Source organism: Pipistrellus hanaki, assembly GCF_964339955.1.
Source record: "Pipistrellus hanaki genome assembly, chromosome: 3".
Lineage (NCBI taxonomy): Eukaryota > Metazoa > Chordata > Mammalia > Chiroptera > Vespertilionidae > Pipistrellus > Pipistrellus hanaki.
In genome coordinates, this window is record NC_140505.1 from 106,311,422 (window position 1) to 106,330,506 (window position 19,085).

The 19,085-nt window shown below is 46.8% G+C and overlaps 1 protein-coding gene across 9 annotated transcripts in view; it reads right to left on the reverse strand.

The window, feature by feature from the left end:
- Nucleotides 1–17,570, reverse strand: part of IQSEC3 (IQ motif and Sec7 domain ArfGEF 3) — a 108,569-nt gene extending 90,999 nt beyond the window's left edge. For 7 of the 9 annotated variants that reach the window (XR_014794587.1, XR_014794588.1, XR_014794589.1 and 4 more), the window contains exon 1: nucleotides 16,898–17,570. Coding sequence is in view for 5 of the 9 variants with exons in the window: in XM_084878387.1 (XP_084734513.1) it covers nucleotides 16,898–17,451 (554 nt within the window). In the remaining 4 variants the exon portion in view is untranslated. The remainder of the gene's footprint in view (nucleotides 1–16,897) is intronic. The other 2 variants (XM_084878389.1, XM_084878390.1) reach the window with 2 other exon arrangements.
- Between the last annotated feature and the right edge of the window lie 1,515 nt (nucleotides 17,571–19,085).

Consider the following 19,085-nt stretch of genomic DNA (forward strand, 5'->3'; position numbering starts at 1 on the left):
ACTCAATATGCACACCTCACATCCAGAGCACTCATAAAAATGCACATAGGTTCTGAATATACACTTGTCCTTTGGTATCTGCAGGAGATTGGTTCCAGAATCCCGCCCCCCAGATACCAAAATCTGTGAATGCTCAAAAATCATATATATGTATTGTAGTATTTGCATATAACTGGCACATACCCTCATCTTCCTTCCCACAGACTCCCCCAACTCATTTTTCCAATAACTTTGGCCCAAACTCTTCAAATCACTCTCAACTCCTCCTCTTTCTCTCACATCCCACATTAACCCCCAAGGAATTACTGTTGCTTCAACTGCTACTTCCTTCTCTTATATGGACTTTGCAACAACTCCCTACCCAATCTCTCTGCTTCTGGCTTTCTTCTACCTTCAGTCTATTCTCAACCCAAACTCAATCGAGCATCTGAAGTTCTCTTTAAGCATTTTCTGCTCACACTATCCAATTGTCTTAACTACATGCAAAACTCTTCACAACAGACTCCAAGGCCCTACCAGTGTTTCTCAACAAGAAACACTTATTTGGGGCAGAAAAATTCTTCTACTAGCCTATCTGTAGGACCATATAGGTTTAACACAGCCTTTGTCTCCTCAATGTCCATAAAGCACCACTTTCCCCGCATGTGCCTGGTACTGTTTCACTATAGCATCTATGCCACAAACATATTCCCTGCAAACATTTTCATCCCATAACTAATTGGCTGTGAGACAATTTTTCTTGGAAAAAAAAAGATAAATTCACAACAAATAGAGGGACATTAAAAATGAGTAACAAAAGAAAAAAGACTTTATTGTGAAATACAGAATATTTGAATACATTTAGATGTATGTATTGTAGATTCATGATAATACTGTGCAAATAAATGGTTTTATATTTTGGTTGTATCTAAGCACCATCTTCATTCTACAGGAAATGTGGATTAAACTCTGTGCCCTAAAAGAGGCCCCTCAGTGCCTTTCTCTTTCCGGTGTAGTGTGTTTCAAAATAAGAAACCAATGAACTCTTGGGGCAAAAATCTTCATGTGGAAGAAATGCTAACTATCTTATTAATATTATTTTAGAAGGGAAGAGACACACAGAGAGAAACATTCATGTGAGAGAGAGACATTGACTGGTTGGCTCCCAGATGTGCCTCAACCAGGGCCAGGGATCAAGCCTGCCACTGAGGTACATACCCTTGATCAGAATCAAACCCATGACCCTTCAGTCCACAGGCCAACACTCTAACTGCTGAGCCAAACCAGCTAGAGCAATGCTACCTATTTAATTTATTTATTTATTTAAATGTTTTTATTGATATTTTTAGAGAGAGGGGGGAGAGGGATAGAGAAATAGGAACATCGATGAGAGAGAATGTCATTGATTGGCTGTCTTCTGCACACCCCCTACTTGGGATTGAGCCCACAACCCGGGCATATGCCCTGTCCAGGAATCAAACCAGCGAACTCTTGGTTCATGGGTCGATGCTCAACCACTGAGCCATACCAGCTGGGCACTGTTAACTATTTTAAAACACCATTATATGTAACTGTTTTCTCCACCATTTCCTCAATGGAAAAATGAAACCAACCTGACCAATCTCACACCTCACCCCAACAAAAAACAAAAGAAACTGTTCAACAGTTATTTTATATTTTTTACAGCATAATTACCTTTCAGGCAATAGTTGTATGGCAAAAATGTTTGCAGCAAAAATGCCACAGCAAAGATGTCAAAGATGCTATCATGAAAGTACCTAGGCCCTCCTCTTTAACCCTGCCAGTCATTGTGACAACTTAAATATCCCCACACATTTCTAAACACTGCCTGGTGAATGTGGAAATCCCAGCTGAGAATCTCTACAAGCTTTGCTGCATCCCTGCCCTCTCCATCCCTCCCCTACACCCCATTGATAGCTCTGATTTGGCCTCAGACTGTTCTCTTTGCACTTCCTCTGCTATCTTACTGGACCAACTAGACAGGCTCCTGTGCTGGGCCTATGTGCTGGCTGTGGCCTCCACCCAGAAAGTTCCTCCCAATGCAGATAACTTTCTTCCCCAGGTCTTCGCTCAGGCACTATCTTCTCAGTGAGGCCTTCTCAGCGCAACCTGTTTGAAATCGCAAATCCCTGGATTCCCATGCCCCACTCTCTATTTTTCTCTAGAGCACTTAGCCCATCAAGTGTACTATATGTGTTTATTATTAATCTCGCTTATGTTTTGTCTGTAAGCTTCATGCAGGGATTTGGGGATGTGGGGTTCACTGCTGTACCCAGTGCCTGGAACAGTAACTGGTACATAGAAGACAATCCATCAATATTTGTCAAGTGAAAGAAAAGATACAGGTGCTATGAACATGAACTTACCTAGAGAAGAAAACAAGCACTTTTAAGTCACAGGAATAAATAACTAATTTCATTCTTAGGACTGAAGTATGCTCAGCTTCGGGTGGTAAGTAGGGAGAGAGGTTATGAGAATCTCAGTTTATTTCTCAAATCAGTTCAGGAAAACTTCCTGAAGAGATGGGTTTAGGGCACTCCCCTTCAACTTGTTTTGAACCAGATTATAACACCCTGGCAGCTCCCCCAACCCCAGGGAACAAAAGTGAGCCAAGCTAGAAGTGTTAAAAAGTTTCCAGGCTGGGAAGCACACACCATCAATCTTATTTCTACCATAATTTACCTATAGGACACTGAAGCAGCAAGTCCGCAGTTGCAGGGCCAAGTTCAAATGGAGCCCTTTGATAATGTTTGCCCACTCTCACCCTGGATCCTCAGAAAAGCCCACCCCCAACGATCACATAGAGGCAAGCCTTCCAAACTCTCAGTAGATAAAGAGAAAGAACCTAGATTCACAGCCAATTAAAGAAATACTTTGCAGCTATTAAAAAGAATGAGGCAGTTATTTTTCTGAAGTTGGATGGTGGCTCAACTACAAGATTGTGCACACAGCCCACACAGAAACACACCTAGAGTGACCAACTCAGGTGACTGGGGAGGCTGAGCCACTCATCCCTACAGGACACCTACTACACAAGGCCACTCTACCAATTCCAGAAGCCATAGCAGCTCTACCAAATACATAGAAACAAACACAGGGAAATAGCCAAAATGCAGAGACAAAAAACATGTCACAAATAAAAGATATGGAAGTAAGCAAACTACTGGATACAAAATTCAAAACCAGGGTTATAAGGTTACTCAAGGATCTTCATGAGACTTTCAAGGTTCCAGTGAGGATGTCAAAGACACAAAAAAGGAACAGTCAGAAATTAATCAAACAGTAACTGATATAAAGGATAATTTACAAGGATTCAACAGTAGTGTAGATGATTCAGAGAAGCAAATCAACATTTTGTAATATGAAGAAGCAAAAAACACCCAACCAGAAGAGCAAAAAGAAAAAAATTAATCCAAAAATATTAAGATAGCATATGAAGACTGTGGGAATACCAATATTTGCATCATGGGATTGTCAGAAGGAGAAGAGAAAGCAAGATACTGAAAACCTATTTGGAAAAAAAAAAAAAACTGACAGAAAACTTCCCCTACCCGGTGAAAGAAATAGACTTATAAGTCCAGGAAGCACAGAGAGTCCCAAACAAGAGGAACCCAAAGAGGCCCATACCAAGACACATCATAATTAAAATACAAGTATTAAATACAAAGAGAGAATCTTAAAAGCAGCAAGAGAAAAACAGTTACCTTCAAGGCAGTACCCACATGACTGTCAGCTGATTTCTCAACAGAAACTTGACAGGCCAGAAGGGAATAGCAAGAAATATTCAAAATGATGATTAGTAAGGTCCTACAATCAAGATTACTCTATCCAAAAAAAGCTCTCATTTAGAATTGAGGGTCAGATAAAAGATAAGATCTTCACAAACAAGAAAAAACGAATGGAGTTCATCACCACCAAATCAGTATTACTTAAAATGTTGAAGGGTATTCTTTAAGAAGAGATTAAAAAATATGAACAATAAAATGATAACACATATATATCTACCAACAATTGAATCTAAAAATCAAAATAAATGAACAAGAAATCTAATGAACAAAATAAACTGATGAATAAAATATAATCAGAGTCATGGAAGCATAGAACAGACTGACATATCTCAGAGGAAAGGGGGAGTGGGTATGGGAAGAGATTAACCAAAGATCTTACCTATGGACACAGACAGTGGGGTGGTGAAGGGGTGGGGTGGGAACTGGGTGGAAGGAGGCAATGGGGGGAAAAGGGGAACATCTGTAATATTCTCAACAATAAAGATGGATTATTAGTGGGGGGAAGCAAGGTGAGGTACAGTGTAAAATATGTTACCATTTGTGTAAAAGAAAATACATGTGTGTATGCGTGCACATACACACTTAAATGTATAAAGAATTCCCTGGAAAGATACATGAGAAATTGCTAACATATTAGTGGGGTGTTAGTGGGGGTGAGTGGGTTCTTCATTGAAGGGGAGATACTCTTCATTGTAAACTTTTGCATTTTGTAAATTTTGTACTATGTCAATATGTTACCTACTTGAAAAGAGTGAATTAAATTTTTAAAATAACACAACCAGATTGACAAAATAAAAACCAATAGGTCCTTATAAACAGTTCTGCATTTTTATTTTATTTTATTTTTTATGTTACACTGCAAGCCACCTGCAAAACTATAGGGGCCTGGAGTCAGAGAACAGTCCTTCAAGTGGAAGGAGCCTGGGTCCTGGAGGCTAAGTCCAGCAGGTCATAATAAATGCAGAAGTCCTCAAAAGGTTGAGTGTACTCTTTCAGCATGGCTGAAAATCTGCATGTTGTTACCTGCTGCTGGAATAGCCAAAGGCAATTCCCCCAACCTGATGCTCCTTTACTGTTTATCAAATCCTACCTTTGATAGCTACATCTGCTTTGCTAAACGGAAAAATATATGACTAAAGAGCCTCGGGTCCTGAGATTCAGAGAGCTTAGTCACTAAAGCTGAGCCTCCCCTGGCTCCCCCAAAATGCCTCCCAAATTTATATTTCATGTCCAGTTTATTCATTTACACGCAGCCCTTCTCCAGATTCCTAAACCCTTAATGGGGAAAGACCCTAGCACCCAGGGGCTTTAGCTGACCTGACCCTTCTTGGTGACCATTCAAAGCCAGGCTGGGTCAGAATTTGCCTAGCTGAGGCGGGAGGTTAAGGGGAGGTGTGGCCATACCCCCTGCATAGAAGGACTCCCTTCTGGCTCCTGTGTCAGGAGAGCAGTGATAAGAAGGCACAGCAACCCACAAAGCCACAACAGCGGGAAGTGGTGGGCTTAGGTTTGTTCCGAAAGAAAAGAGAGGAGGGGGAGGGGGAGGGGGAGGGGAGGGGAGGGGAGGGGACGGGAGGGGAGGGGAGGGGAGGGGACGGGAGGGGAGGGAGAAAGAAGAAAAAGAAAGAAAGAAAGAAAGAAAGAAAGAAAGAAAGAGAGAGAGAGAGGGAGGGAGGGAGGGAGGGAGGGAGGGAGGGAGGGAGGGAGGGAGGGAGGGAGGGAGGGAGGGAGGGAGGGAGGGAAAGAAAGAAGGGAAGAAAAGAAAAGAAAAGAAAAGAAAAGAAAAGAAAAGAAAAGAAAAGAAAGACAGACTAGGGGTGGGGAGATAGTGGACAGAAAGACCAGGAAGGAGGTATGACTGTCTTCAAATATTTGAGGAGCTGCCAAAGAGGAAAAGAGGAGTTCTGTTCTGAGTCCTCTGGAAGACAGGAAGGTAAGGAAATGTGCTCTACCGTCAAAAGCACGTTCTGGCCCAGTTCTTGCCAGAAGGATCCCAAAATAATAGCAACTACTCTAGTTGGAGTCCTTACTGTGCGCTTGCCTTACTTGGTGTTTTGCTGGCATTACCTCTTTAATTTCCACAGCAATCCTACCAGGTTAGTACTAATTGTATGCCCATTTTACAAATAAGAAAACCAAGGCTGTCACTGATCAAGGTCACACGGTAAATACACGACCGAGTCAGGATTCAAACCTAGTGTCACACTCTGAACTATTATGCTTCATCCTAGGTTGGCTTAGAATTCTAAGATCATGTGATCCAACAAATTAAAATACAAATAGGGGGTACTAAGAGCTGGGCTTTTCTCGAAAAGGTGTCTTGGGAACAAGGAAGGCTATGGAAGGTGGATACTGAGACGACCTCGGTTACACCATCCTGGTCGCCAACCTTCTTAGCCGTCTGGTCTCCCACCTTCTTCAAAGGGAATCCACTCACAGCAGCCTGGGCTGGGCCTGCGGGGGGCGGAGATGGGGGCGGGGGCGGCAGGAGTGCACCTCAGCCCAGAGGGCCCGCACCCCTGGGGAGCAGCCTGCGAGGAGGCTGAGCGGGTCGTGATGCAGGAGGCCGCCGGGATCCCAGGCTCGGCGGCGGCAGGAGCCGCAGGGCCGGCGGTGACGCAGCACGGAGCCCCTTCCCTCCCCTGCTCCTGGACAGGAGGAGGGAAAGGGCGGCAGGGGCGGCGGCGGCGGCGCCGGGTGCTCACAGACGCCGTGGGCGGGCGGCGTGCGCCCCGGAGGAGCCGGCGAGGGCGCCGGGGCGGAGAAAGATGCAGGGAATCTGCCACGGTCGGGAGCTCGCCTCACGCCGGGGCCGGGGGAGCGCGGGCGGGGCGGGAACCCGGGGGAGCACCGCGGATCCGGCAGCCGGCGGAGGCGCCGCGTCCTCCCTCTCCTTCCCGCCCCTGCGCACCCCCCGCCGCGGCCGGAGCCCGAGCGCCCCGGTGTGACGCGGGGCGGGGACGGCGCCCGGGCAGCGCTGCCCGCGCCGGTGACTCAGCGCCGCCTCCCCGGCGGGGGCGCGGGGGCGCGGGGACGGCGGGGGCGCGGCGTCCCCCAGCTGTGGGTCCGCCGCGGGGATGGCGGAGGAGGGCGAGGCCTGGGAGGCTCCATTCTGCGCGTCAGCAGCTCCGGCCGCCCACGCAGCAGCAAGCCCGACTCGGCGTTCCCTGCCGCCGAGGAGCCCCCGGGACGCGGAGGAGGAAGGGCTTTCCCCAGGCTTTCGGAGCGAGATTGGGGGCGGAGGCGGGAGAGGGGACCCCAGGTGGGGAGAGCGTTCGACCCTAATCTCTACGTTCTAGCTGCTCCCGGATTTTCAGCAGCAATGACCTGAAGGGGCCCCGCAGAAAATCCTGGGGTATTTAGAGCTGGAAGGCCCTGCAGAATTCACGTCATCCTTGCAGACCTGCAAGGCCGCCATACTTCTGGCCCACAGGTGTCTGTTTCTCCTCCTCACCCCCCTTCCCCCTCTCGCTCTCCTTTTTTCCCTTTCTCTCCCCTGAAAGGACAAGTGAATTCATTCTCTCTTGGTCCCCCATCCTGAGCTCCCTTCCTATGGCTCTTATCGTTTGGAAATCACTTTTCACATCTAAGCTGGGCCCTTCCTGCTGCAGCAACCTCTATAAACAGCTCTGCTTTGCCGCAGGCTTGGTCAGCTGAGGGGGGAGATGGGCAAAAAGTGATTGTTCCTATTGGCCTAGAAAGTGAGATGGGTGCTCCAAGCTTACACTTGGCTTCTGTGAAGGTGGGCACAGAACTCGGGAAGCCCTGGCTTCTTGGTGGAGACCAGCTGCTTGAAAGGAAAGTGTCCCCCTTATCTGTCCCTGAAATTCCCTATGGCCTTCCCTGATGGGATCGTATGAGCTAAGTAGCTCCAAGAATGTCAAAGATGGCAAATAGCCAGTTTGGAAGCATTCTGGGCATCTGTTTGTAAAGCCCAGGCTGTGCACAGGAATCACTGAAACTAGACACAGGCAAGAGGTTTCCAACTACTTTTGTGGCTGTTGCAGTTTTTAAAAAATCATTATGTTGAGTGGATGTGTTGAATGAATAGCGTGGTCAATTTAAATCATTTATCAAGAAATTATGGAATTACCTTGCCTCTCTGCCTGGCATGTGGGGTGCATTCCTCACTGTGGGCAGGGAGACAGCGGTTTGACGTGACCTATCCAGATCCCTGAGAGGTCATGTGGTGCAAGGCCATGGCCCAGCTAGGCCAAAGCAGGTGCAGAGAAACCCCACACTGCAGTCTTCCCTGCATCTGCGGCATCTTCCCACTGCCCAGTTAATGAGCTTCCAAACATAATAGCTCAATAGAGAGTCACAGAGGCCCACCTCTGCACCCATCCACCCTCCAGATAGCCTTCTTCCCAGGAGCTTACAGCCTCCGGAGACTGCAAATCCCTTGATCCCCAGACCTCCTTGAGACAGAGAAAGACTAGAGCCAGGCACTGTAGACTCACCCCATTTCGTAGAGGAAAAGACCCAGAAGGAACTGGCCTGCCAAGGAAATGAAACAAGCCATGCAGAGAAAGAAAGAACCCCAAGTCCTAACAGGGTGACAGACCAGGGTGTAATGGGGAAGCAGGAAGAAAACCTGTGCTGAGCTTTGCTGTGAGGCCCACACACCTTCTGCATGGTGTGGGTGACATCAATGTCCCCAGCCCAAGTCAGTAATACACTCACCCATGCTCAGCTGTATGCATATCAGTCCCCCAAATACATCCATACCATACACAACCCCACTCACATCCGCCCACCTCCAGGCAGTGTCCTAACATTTCCCTGAACAGAGCTGACGCTGCCTGATAGAGAAATAGGGAGGAAAGGCTAGATAGAGTCTGGGTGTTGGGTTTTCCTGCGTTTCCAGGCCAGAGGGTGATCCCAATATCCAGCTCACTGTGTCTCTTTCTACCTAGAGACATGGCCACATTTTAAGCTTCCTTTCCCTCCCACTATCATAGACCCATTACACATTACTAGTTCAACCTGCTGACAAGGCTGTGTTTTTTGTGGTGTGTGTGTGTTTGTATGTGTGTGTCTGAGATGAAACACTCAAGTTCTTTGTCATGCTTAATAATGCAGCTTCCCAGGCTGAGGACTGGAGTTGTCAGAGGCAGACACAGAAAGAGAGGAGGGCTCACATGGATAGAGTGAGGGTAGGATCTGTTAACTGGGAGGAGCACCCATGTCCTGTCACTCGCCAAACAGCCTTAAGAGCTGATCCAGCTTTTCACACATGCTCAGCTGCAGAAACTGCTATTGGGCCTAAGCATAACTTATTTGCCCAGTGGGGCCTCCGTCCAGCTGACCTCTCTCTTTCCCACTGACCCCTCTCCCTCAGTTCAACTACCTATGAGCTTGCCTGAGCCATACACACTAAGAGTTTATTCATCCAGGCAGTGTTTATCAAATACGTCCTAGATGTTGGCTTAGCTTCTCATTCCCCATTCTCCTCAGGCCCATGCAGCACCAGCCTCTACTGTCTGCTAGCCCTTCCTGCCCACAACTTCCTGCTCCATAGCTAACCCCAATAGAGTTGTGTGAATTTTTTCCTTCCAAAATATTATTTTAGGTGCTAGAAAGAATCAAAAGAGGTTACCAAGCACCAGGGTGCTCCTTAAATTTCCGCCTTCTGACTTTACACATGAAGCTCATTGGGACAGTACCCCTTCTATGGCTCAGATACTTACTTTTCCAAGACAAGCCAAGGAGGGAGTGCCCAGTTCCCTCCCCTATGCTTGGCAGGTTCAGGCAAGGCAGTTCCAACTCCACGCAAAATATAGCAGTTATAAAGATCGTGTAGGTACTGGACAGCCCCCTTCATGGGCCCTTCAACTCCTTCTGAGCCTCTTGACCTGGCCCTTGGTCAACCATGGCAACCTCCTACCTTATCAAGCCTGTTCTCAGACATGGCTCAAATAAACTCAAGCTGAAGTATAAAAGGCTTATATGGCTAAATGTGTTGTTTTTCTCCTGTCCTCAGGTAGTTTACATTTTAACAAGGGTATAATCTTGAAGTACCCAAGGAATCCCTAATTTCAGGATAGCTGGCATAGGCAAGATATTGTGGAAGGCAGAGAGATGTCCCTGGGTCCCCTAAACCTCTGTAACTAGCTATACGTTTGGCCCTGCACACTCGTAGAGCAGTCCTGTGGGTTCTTTGGGTACATCACCACATTTATCAAGAGCACCGGGTGAAGAGTTCTGCCACTAACTAGTTTGGAAGCACCAGTCACTTCTGTCTTGGGCTATAGTTTTCTCATTTGCCAAATGAGAAGTTTGGACTAAATGACCTCTTATAGGACCTTTCTAGCTCTGACATTCACCTGACTCCTCAGAGGGGCTGAGGGACCCTATTCTATTTCCTAAAGCCCTCCATCCCTTGCAGTATGGCCTAGAGAGAATGGCCTGATGCCAGCACAGAAAGTGGGCAGGGAGTTGGTCAGGCCTGCATGCCCTCTGTCCACAGTAGCCTGCCCACTTGCCAAAGAGGCACCATTCAGTGCATACACCAGTTTTCAGTCTTACATAACCCTTCCAGGTGGGATATTCCAAAGAGCAATAGCAAAGCAGCAAGCGCGCACACACACACACACACACACACACACACACACACAGCAGCCTTTGCCTATGGTGGCCTCACAGCCACAACCGTCCTGGGAGAGAATTTTAGAACCCATCTCTATTTTTCCAGTTGTTTTGTTTTTCCTAGGAGATACTTCATCTAAAAAAAGTCTTTCTGGAGAAGAAACTCTTTTACTTCTATGCTTGACCCAATAAAGCAGAATTTGTCCCTAACCTCCACTCCCCCCATCCACCACAAAAATGCCCCACAAGAGCATACCAGGCCTCTCCTTTTCTTGGTTCATCCTGCTCTTCCTTCCAGCTTTCTGACCTCCGAGTCCTGAAAAGAACAGGTTTACCCTTCCATTCCCAGGATGGAAGAATCTGAAGGAGTGGATTTAGTTTTCATTCATTTCAGGTGGGAAACAGTCTCCTGGTTCAGGCCTCATGGTCCCCACCCTCCCTTCTGTCCCTGATAAGTCCATCGGCTCGAGACTGTGGTTTATGAATTTAGAAAATGGGAAGATCATTCTTATTACCATGGGGCATTGGATGATAACTCAGATCCTTTCAACGACCTTAAATACAAATCTCAAAAGACAACAGATGAGACTTAAGTTGGGCTTAAGGAAGCATTTCTCAGCTATCAAATTGTGAGCCTTCAACACAGATCACTAATGGATGGTGGATTTGGCCTGCCTGACTGCATTTCAGTGTAAGCTCTACATTCATTTATCTAGAATAGCTTGAGTGCACATTGTCCAGAGGTAGAAGGGCAGATGGGGAAAGGGCAGATGGAGATGGCTGGCCTGTTAGAAGGGAGGGAATCCTGCCTGGATTCCAGTCTGTCATTTTGGTCTGACTGTAGATGGGTCCTGGGCCCTGGGCTCTCTATCTCTAGAAATACTACAATGTATTGAGCACTTACTATGTGCCCAGAACAGTATTAAGTAACTGATACTATTTAATTTTTAAACTTTACAACAACCCTTCAAAGTACATATTACTTCTCATTTTATAAATGAGGAAACAGAGGCTCAAAGAAGGTAAGTAATGAATGCAGGGTCTCACGCTTGTAGTAGGAGAGCAGGATTCATACTCAGCTTTGCCTGACTCCAGAGCTCATGTTCTTAACTCCCTAGATCTTGACAGTTCTGTGGTTCTCTGGTTTTCCTTTCAGCCAGGAAAATCTAATTTCTCCCTCACTCCTGACCCTTTTCTGTCCAGTTAATTTTCTCCTTGAGTGAAATGGAGAAGACTACCTCTCCCTCTGTTGAAAGAGAAGCCCTTTGCAGCCCCTGTGGGAACCTGCAGAGGAGGAAGGTGCTGCAGTGCCCAACGCCTTGGAAAGCTGCCAGATGGACTTGTGTCTGGGGATCTGCGAGGTGCAATCAGAGTCCCCAGGAAGTCTTACTAAGAAACCCCATACTAAGCTGCTGCTGCCTTGTGTCCAGGTCACTGAGAGTATGTTTGGGTCGCATGAAAAATGTTTAAGTTTCCCAACAAAGCCAGGCTGTCTGAAAAGCTTTACATAGGATTTAAACTCAGGATCTGAATCTTTTTCCAGCTCATGAGTGGAGCTATTTGTCCCAGCACCCTGCTTCCTTTTCATATCACGCTCTCTTTCATTGGTTCTCCATCCAGACCTGACCCCATCTACCTTTTTTCATGAGTAACCTTTGAAACTCGGTATTTGCTGAATCAGCAGCACCAACTGCTGCTCCTCTTGCTTGGTTTTGGGCCAACGGGAAAATGCTCCAGGATGCCACTGTGAAGCCTCACGGTGTTGGCTTTGTGGGTCTGGGAAGGACTCAAGAGAAAGGAAGAAAAGAGCAGGGGTGGAACAAGGCACAGGGGGCTGGTGAGGAGGAGAAAGGCCATCAGCATTTCCCAGAAGGCAGGGTGACTTGTTTCTCTTGAATTGTGTTCTTTTTGGCTGAAAGGGAGGGAAGAGTAGCAGTCTGGGCCATTGGAAAGGAGGGGGACAGCAAATCTTTACAAGTGCCCACTCCATGTCAGCTTTCATGTGAGCAAAAAGACACACATTCCCTCCTCTCAGTGAACCTTCATCTGGCCCCATTTCCAGCCTACCAGCTAGAAGTCCTTTCCTTGCAGCAGACAGAAGAAGAGAAGGGGGATATGCAGCATTGGCCTCAGCAACCAGGCCTTCTAGCCATGAGATAGACAAGGACCCCAAGTCCTTACCCTTGGATAGGGTTTTGCCTGGAGGGAGGAGTTAGGGTAGTGGGGAACTATACCATCAGAGGACAGAATATATGTAGATGTCAGTGATTCCATACACTGAATCTATGTAGAATACAGTAATTCCATACACTGAATCTTCTGGGCCCTGTCCTCCATCCAGCTAGTCTTGGCTCTTACTATTCCTGGCATAAACCCTTGAATCCAACCAATAAAACCTTCTCTATAAACTCTGAATGTGATTTGTATGCTCACCTCTTTCACAATTCTGTTCTGATAGAGGGTAGCTCTAGGCAGCCGCAATCTGCTTATACTTGTTTGGATGTTTCCAGATGTGTGTCTCCTGCATGTTGAACCACAACTGTTTGCTTATTTCCTCTCTACACAGCACAGAATGCATAATTTTGAATTAACTGGACAATTGATACAATGGATTTGACTGACTGACATACCTACATACTCTTTAAATAGCTCTCAGGATGGGTCAGTCATGAGTTGCACCTCCAAACAAAGAAACCTACTCCAACCAGCACCTGAGATAACGGGGCAAAAAGATCACTTCCATTGATCTTCTAACCATCCTCCAGCCTCCAGTCAGTATAAGAACTCAAAAGATGACAAATATTTATTTTATGCTGAGAGGATGGGAGTGGAGAAGGGGAGACTTCCTTATGCAGCTTCAGTAAAAGCAAAATATAGAAAGAAGAAAATATGGGAGAGAGAAAATGCGTGAGGGGCAGGAAGAAAAGGAGAAGAGAGAAAGAAGAAAAAAGAGAAAGGGTGGATAGTGAAGAAGTGTATAGAAAAATAGACAAAGGAGGAAGAAGAGAAAAGAGGACAGGTGCTACTGAGCCATTCAGACTTCATGGCCACTCAGAGGTGGGGAGTTTGAGGTACAAGTTAAATTTGAATTAAAATGTAATGATCTTACCTAGCCTCCAAAAAATCCTCTGCCCATGGGCTTGGGGATGGTGGCAAGCCCTGGGGTCCAGGTGCTCTAAATGCTTAGCTGGATGGCTGGGCAAACCTGTGCTCAAACAGAGAAACTGGAATCATGCTGAAGCCAGTAGCTCCAGGCAGGGCCATGTCCTTCTGTGGCAAGGAGGAGACTTTGCCAGGTCAGGCTGAGGCTCTTGGCTTCAGCCAGGAAGAGCATAACCAATTCTGTAGATGTAGTGAGCTTTGATTGCAAAAATAAAGAGGAGGAAGCTAAGATTGCTGCTTTCATTAAGAGGCAAAAGTAGTGGGGGCTGGAGTGTAGCAAGAGCCAGGAAACATGCAAAAAAATTTTTTAACCCCTGAAGTCTCTTTTTCCATGATGTCTCTGCACTCATCTCCATAGTGTTGCTTCCTTGGCCTAATTTCCAAGGCCACCATTATTTTATCTCCCTCAGCTGAAAAAGGGAGAGAGGCCAAGCTGCATATTAATGCAGATCTGATGACAATTAAACAATCCATTATTTTCCAGTCCCAGGTTCCCTAGGGCTCCTGCTTCCTCTGGATTTGGGCAGGAAGAGGAGTTCTGGGGATAAGAGACAAACTGTATGATGAGATAACGCATCTAACACAGTGTCTGGCCCCTTGTAACCCTCACCTACCCTTCAGCAACCTCACCAGGGCCTCATTCTCACTATAATGAGGCCAGAGAAAGGAAAGTATGAAATTAGAAAAGAGTGTAGCAAAATTATAATCCAAAGACACTCCCCCTCTTTCATCTCTTTCTCTACTTCAGCACCCCCAGTAGAGAACTGATTCAGCAGGGAGTTCCCTAGGAGAAATATTGGGGGGGGGAGGGAAGGGCAGAGGGGAAGAGCTGCTGGCTCTGCTCTCCTCACCTAATGGCTATCCACAAAGGTATCTCCCTGCCTGCAGGCTGCATCTAGATCTGCCCCATTGAGAGGTATAGGCAGAGGAGGACAGACATACAAAGAGGGTGTCATGGGTAGAGAGCAGCTTGAGGCCAAAAATCTAGTCAACAAAGATAATCCCTTCCTGAGTTCCTGTGGGGGAAAATTTGGGTTGAAGTTAGGCAAAACTGTGGAGAGAAATGGGTAGTCCAAAGATACTCATAAGCCAACATTTCACATCTATGGGAGAGAGAGAACCTTAGGAAGGAGGTGAGCTATGCAAGTCCATACCCACGCTCTCTAAGTCTCTTGATATTCAAATTTGGGGAGCAGGAGGAAAATCTGGAGGATCTGGATAAATGAAGGAGCTACTAGTGGTATCAACCTTTTAGTGCCTGGCACAACTTCCTATATGAGAGATTTCCAACAATCTCTACTCTTTTCCATTACTCTAATTATTTCTTATTTTTGTTCTGCTTTCTTGGGAAGCAAAAGCAGACAGGGGAGGAGGAAAAAATTATGTTTCTTCTCCAGTTTTGCCATATGAGGCTGGATGGAATTCAGATGATTCCTAAACCCCTGAATTCCCAGCAAAAGCACCTGGGCAGGAGAGTTGGGGTTCTATAAGCCACTTTTGGGGCCACAGCAAAGTTATTACTCAATAAAAATGATCTTTTCTCAATGTATCCTGAAGGGATGCAGACAATGTAGGGTGCAGAGGAAGAGAAGGAGACAATAAAGAACAAGATGAGAGGAATCAGGTGAAGAACCATCATTTTTATGAAGCAGTGGCTGCCCTCGGGAAAAGGAAATGAAATAGTTTTTTTTATCTCCCTGTTTGGGAGGAAAGCCACATAGTATCATGGGCCTTTTAACTAGCTGTGAACATGGAAAACTGACTTTCTGCTTTTTATGCTAGATAAGGAAAGAAAACAATGAAATTGAAGGGAGGGCAATTAAACCACTGAGGGAGCTAAGAAAACTATCTTCTTGTGACTCGAATCAAATCCTTAGGTCAGCCAACTCAGATGATCCTAGACCCCTCCCCCTTAAATCTCATGGTTTTGGCCAAATCTACCCTGTGAGCTAACATGTCCTGACCCAACTTCTCTAACCTGCAGTAGATGTGAGGAGAAAATGGGTTTTTAAGAAATATATAAAATCTTCATAAGTATTCCCATATCTAAAGCACACCAAGACTGGATGAAGATGAGATTCTTGGCTCTTTTCACTCTTTCCCCTAATCAATCCCTTTAGCGTCACCATTGTCAGGATCAGATGCTGACCAGGTGCTGATTTCCCCAGAGCTGTGATTCCATGCAGTTACCCCATCACCTCTACTCAGAGAAAGGAAGCTGACATGATCACAGCTTTCCCAATACTCGGCGGAGAAATATTCCAGTCCCCTTTCATCTCTTCTTTCCATATTCCTAGTTTATGGATATTGTGTGTGAAGAAAGAGCTCAAGGTCCTAGAGTCCCTCATGGTGGGTTACTATTTCTCTCAGAACTCAACATGAGATTTCAGCTATCACCAAAAAAAAACAAAGGGAAAGAAGGTTGACAGTCACTAGACCTAACAGAGAGATTTAAACAGGAATTACACTGAACTACCAACTCCGTTTGGCAACTGTCTCTCTCATCATTGTTCCCTTTGTGCGACTGCCAAGCACCCTGCCCAGAAATCCTCTTTGAGTCAGAGGGAAAACTATAACCAGACTGAGTCCTCATACTATAACTCAGTCCTCCATTAGCTTGGTGGGTTGTTACCTTGCACCCCTTTAGTTCTGTGGGGATTTATAAGAAAGGCAGTCACTCAGGTCAAAGCAGCATAAGATTCCCCAAATGAGCCACTCCTGGCTTTGATTCCCACTGCATCAATTAAAGAGCCAGCTCATCTTCTATCTACAGCCCCCTCCCCCCGACTTTTTGCATCATTCCTGCTTTTCAGCCATATCCCCTGCCTCCTGAATTCCCTCAAGTCCAAGTCTACTCTTCCTGGACTCTAGCCCCTTTAAAGCCCTTAACATGCCTGTTTGCCAAGCCTCCATCTTTTTCATATCTTACTCTTCATTGAAATAATTTTAGCACTCCAACTCTCTTCTAAGGTTTTTCTAACTTAAATACATTCTCCAACTGTTCTCTTTTCTTCAGTTAAATCTCACCCCAACTTTATCTCAACCTTGTCCCCGTTAAAAACTGCTAGTTTTCAACATCCCCAATCACTTAAAACCAAATTTCTTTCTTCTTTGCCCCCAATGATGATCTGTATATTCCTCTTTTCTCCAACAATCCCTAAACACTGATATCATTTCTTCCTTTCCCCCAAATCTCCTTGACACACTTCTACCCTCAAGCATCTTCTCACCCCATCACTTCATATTACCTTAGTCCTTCAGACTCTTAGGTGCACCCATTTCCCCCTTGGCTCTTCCTCATGCCCATTTGCATCCCTTTCTCCCACCTCAACTGTCCGCAAACCCTCTTCCCAACTCACTCAGGTCTCCTGCTCAGGACGCCCTTGCCGAGGGCAGCGGGGGATTTGTGCTGAAGGAGGGTTCCAGCGGCAGCGCAACAATTCGGGGGACGCTCCTTCTCCTTGTTGGCGACAGCCCCTGGCGCCACCGTCTGCTGGTGGGGCGACTGAGGTGCGTGCGCCCTGCTGCTGTGGGCCGGGGAGGGCTGCACCAGGAACTGTCCGTGGTGCTGAATCGGTGGCTGCTCCGGTACAGTCTGTGGCGAGGTGGGCGGGAGCTGTCCGTGGTTCTGGAGCGGTTCTTGGGCGACAGCAGTGGCGGTGGCGGCGGTGACTGGGGTAGGGGACAGCGAGGTTGGCGACGGAGGAACGAGCCCGGGCGGAGGCTGGGCTTGCAGCAGCTGCTGGTGTTCCCACAGGCTGCGGTTCTCGGCGCTTAGCTCATCCAGCCGCCGCTCCAGCTCATCAATACGCTGGCGCTGGGTGTGGATGAGGCTCTGCTGGTTCTGCACGATGGCCGTGAGCTCCTTAAGATATAGCACGGCACGCACGGGATTCTCCAGCAGACTCTCCATGCCGCCCGCCGCCGCCTGCGCCCTGCCTGCGCCTCGGCGGGCGGCAGGGAGCCGGAGGGCGCGCAGGAGCGGAGCAGCCCCAGCGATCCGCTCGCTTCCCTCTCTGCCGGCCCAGTCTCCCTCCCAGCTGCCTGTGCCGCGTCACTACCACACATTCACACACGCACCGAGGGGCGGGACCGCTGCACCAGGGTCCACCCACTCACCCTCCCACCTCCAGGAGTCGTGAGGAGTTTTGGCTTCCAGCAGGGCTGACAGCAGAGGAGGGAGGCAAGAGAGGGAATGGGTAGAGATGCAGGATATATGAAGGAGAACTGGGATCAAGTAAATCTGGAAGGAAAGGGAAAGCGGGAGAGGCAGTGGTAGAGGTGCCGGAAAGTAGAATGGAATGGGTAGGAGAAGAGAGGCAGATAAGAAAAGAGGAAAAAGAGAGAGAGGCTGGGAGAATGAGGAAGCAGGAAAAGGGAAGGTGGCAAAAGGAGAGATATATATTTAAAAAGAGAAATAATAGGTATTCTGAAGGGTCACGAATTCTTTTCCCTATGTCCAGCCATCCCAGAGACAGGGGGTCATCTTAAAGACCTTCGGAGGAGAGGACACATTTACCTCTTTTGCATTCAACAACCTACTCTGCTGGGGAATTTCTGGAACATAAGGATCATGGGATTATAAGAGGCCCTAGAGAACACCTAATCCTACTCCTTCGTTCAGCCAAAAGGACACTTAGAATGGCAAGCTTGTTTATGCTGGGCTTTCCCTGGGAATTGGAGCTCAGGACAGTTTTGCCCTCTCTAATAAGAACACAAAGTAAACAATCCGGAGTCTCTGTGTCATGGGCTAATGCTTCCAGAAACTTCTGGAGGGATTATATAAATGTTTGAAAAACATTTATAAAGTGCATGCTACTACCCAACACTGGGCTAAAGTAAGGATGAGATTTTTTACTTCTTGAAGCTTATGGTAAAGTAGGTCAAAATGAGAAGCAATATTTAATTTTAATATACAACAGTGGTTGTAAGTGATAATATAGGAAATGCTACAGGAGCCCCAAAGCTTAGGGACCTAGGGGAACTTATTGGAGGAAATAACACTTGAAGTGGGAAGGATTTTCTAGAAAAGGGAAGAGCATAAGCAAAAGCTCAAAGATATGAATCAGCATAAAATGAATCACTCATTAATTTCTACAATAAATGTACACAACACACCCACCAAGTTCTAAATATTGTACTAGGAAGTAGGCAGGCTACACCTAGCATAGATAAAAAGGTATAGTTTCTATAATCAACAAGATTACAGTTCGGTAGAGTAGATATGGTATGTACATAATGACTAAAATACAAATCAAAATTTCTGTAAGAGTTCTCAGGCCAAGTTCCAGAGAAGGAGAGCTGGACTACGGGGGCCTGATAAGAAGGCATTAGTCAAGCTGGGCCATGAAAGTTGAGAAGGATCGACTGAATAGGGGCCTAAAGATATGTCAGATAGCAGGAACAGACGAAGGAATGGAAATAGAGCACCTAGGTTTAATTTGGCAGAGAAATGACCCTTTCCTCTGGGCTATGAGTGCTCTTAGCATATCTGCTGTAGTTCTGTCCTGTTCTCCACACAGATGTCCATCAGGCTCCCTGGCCATC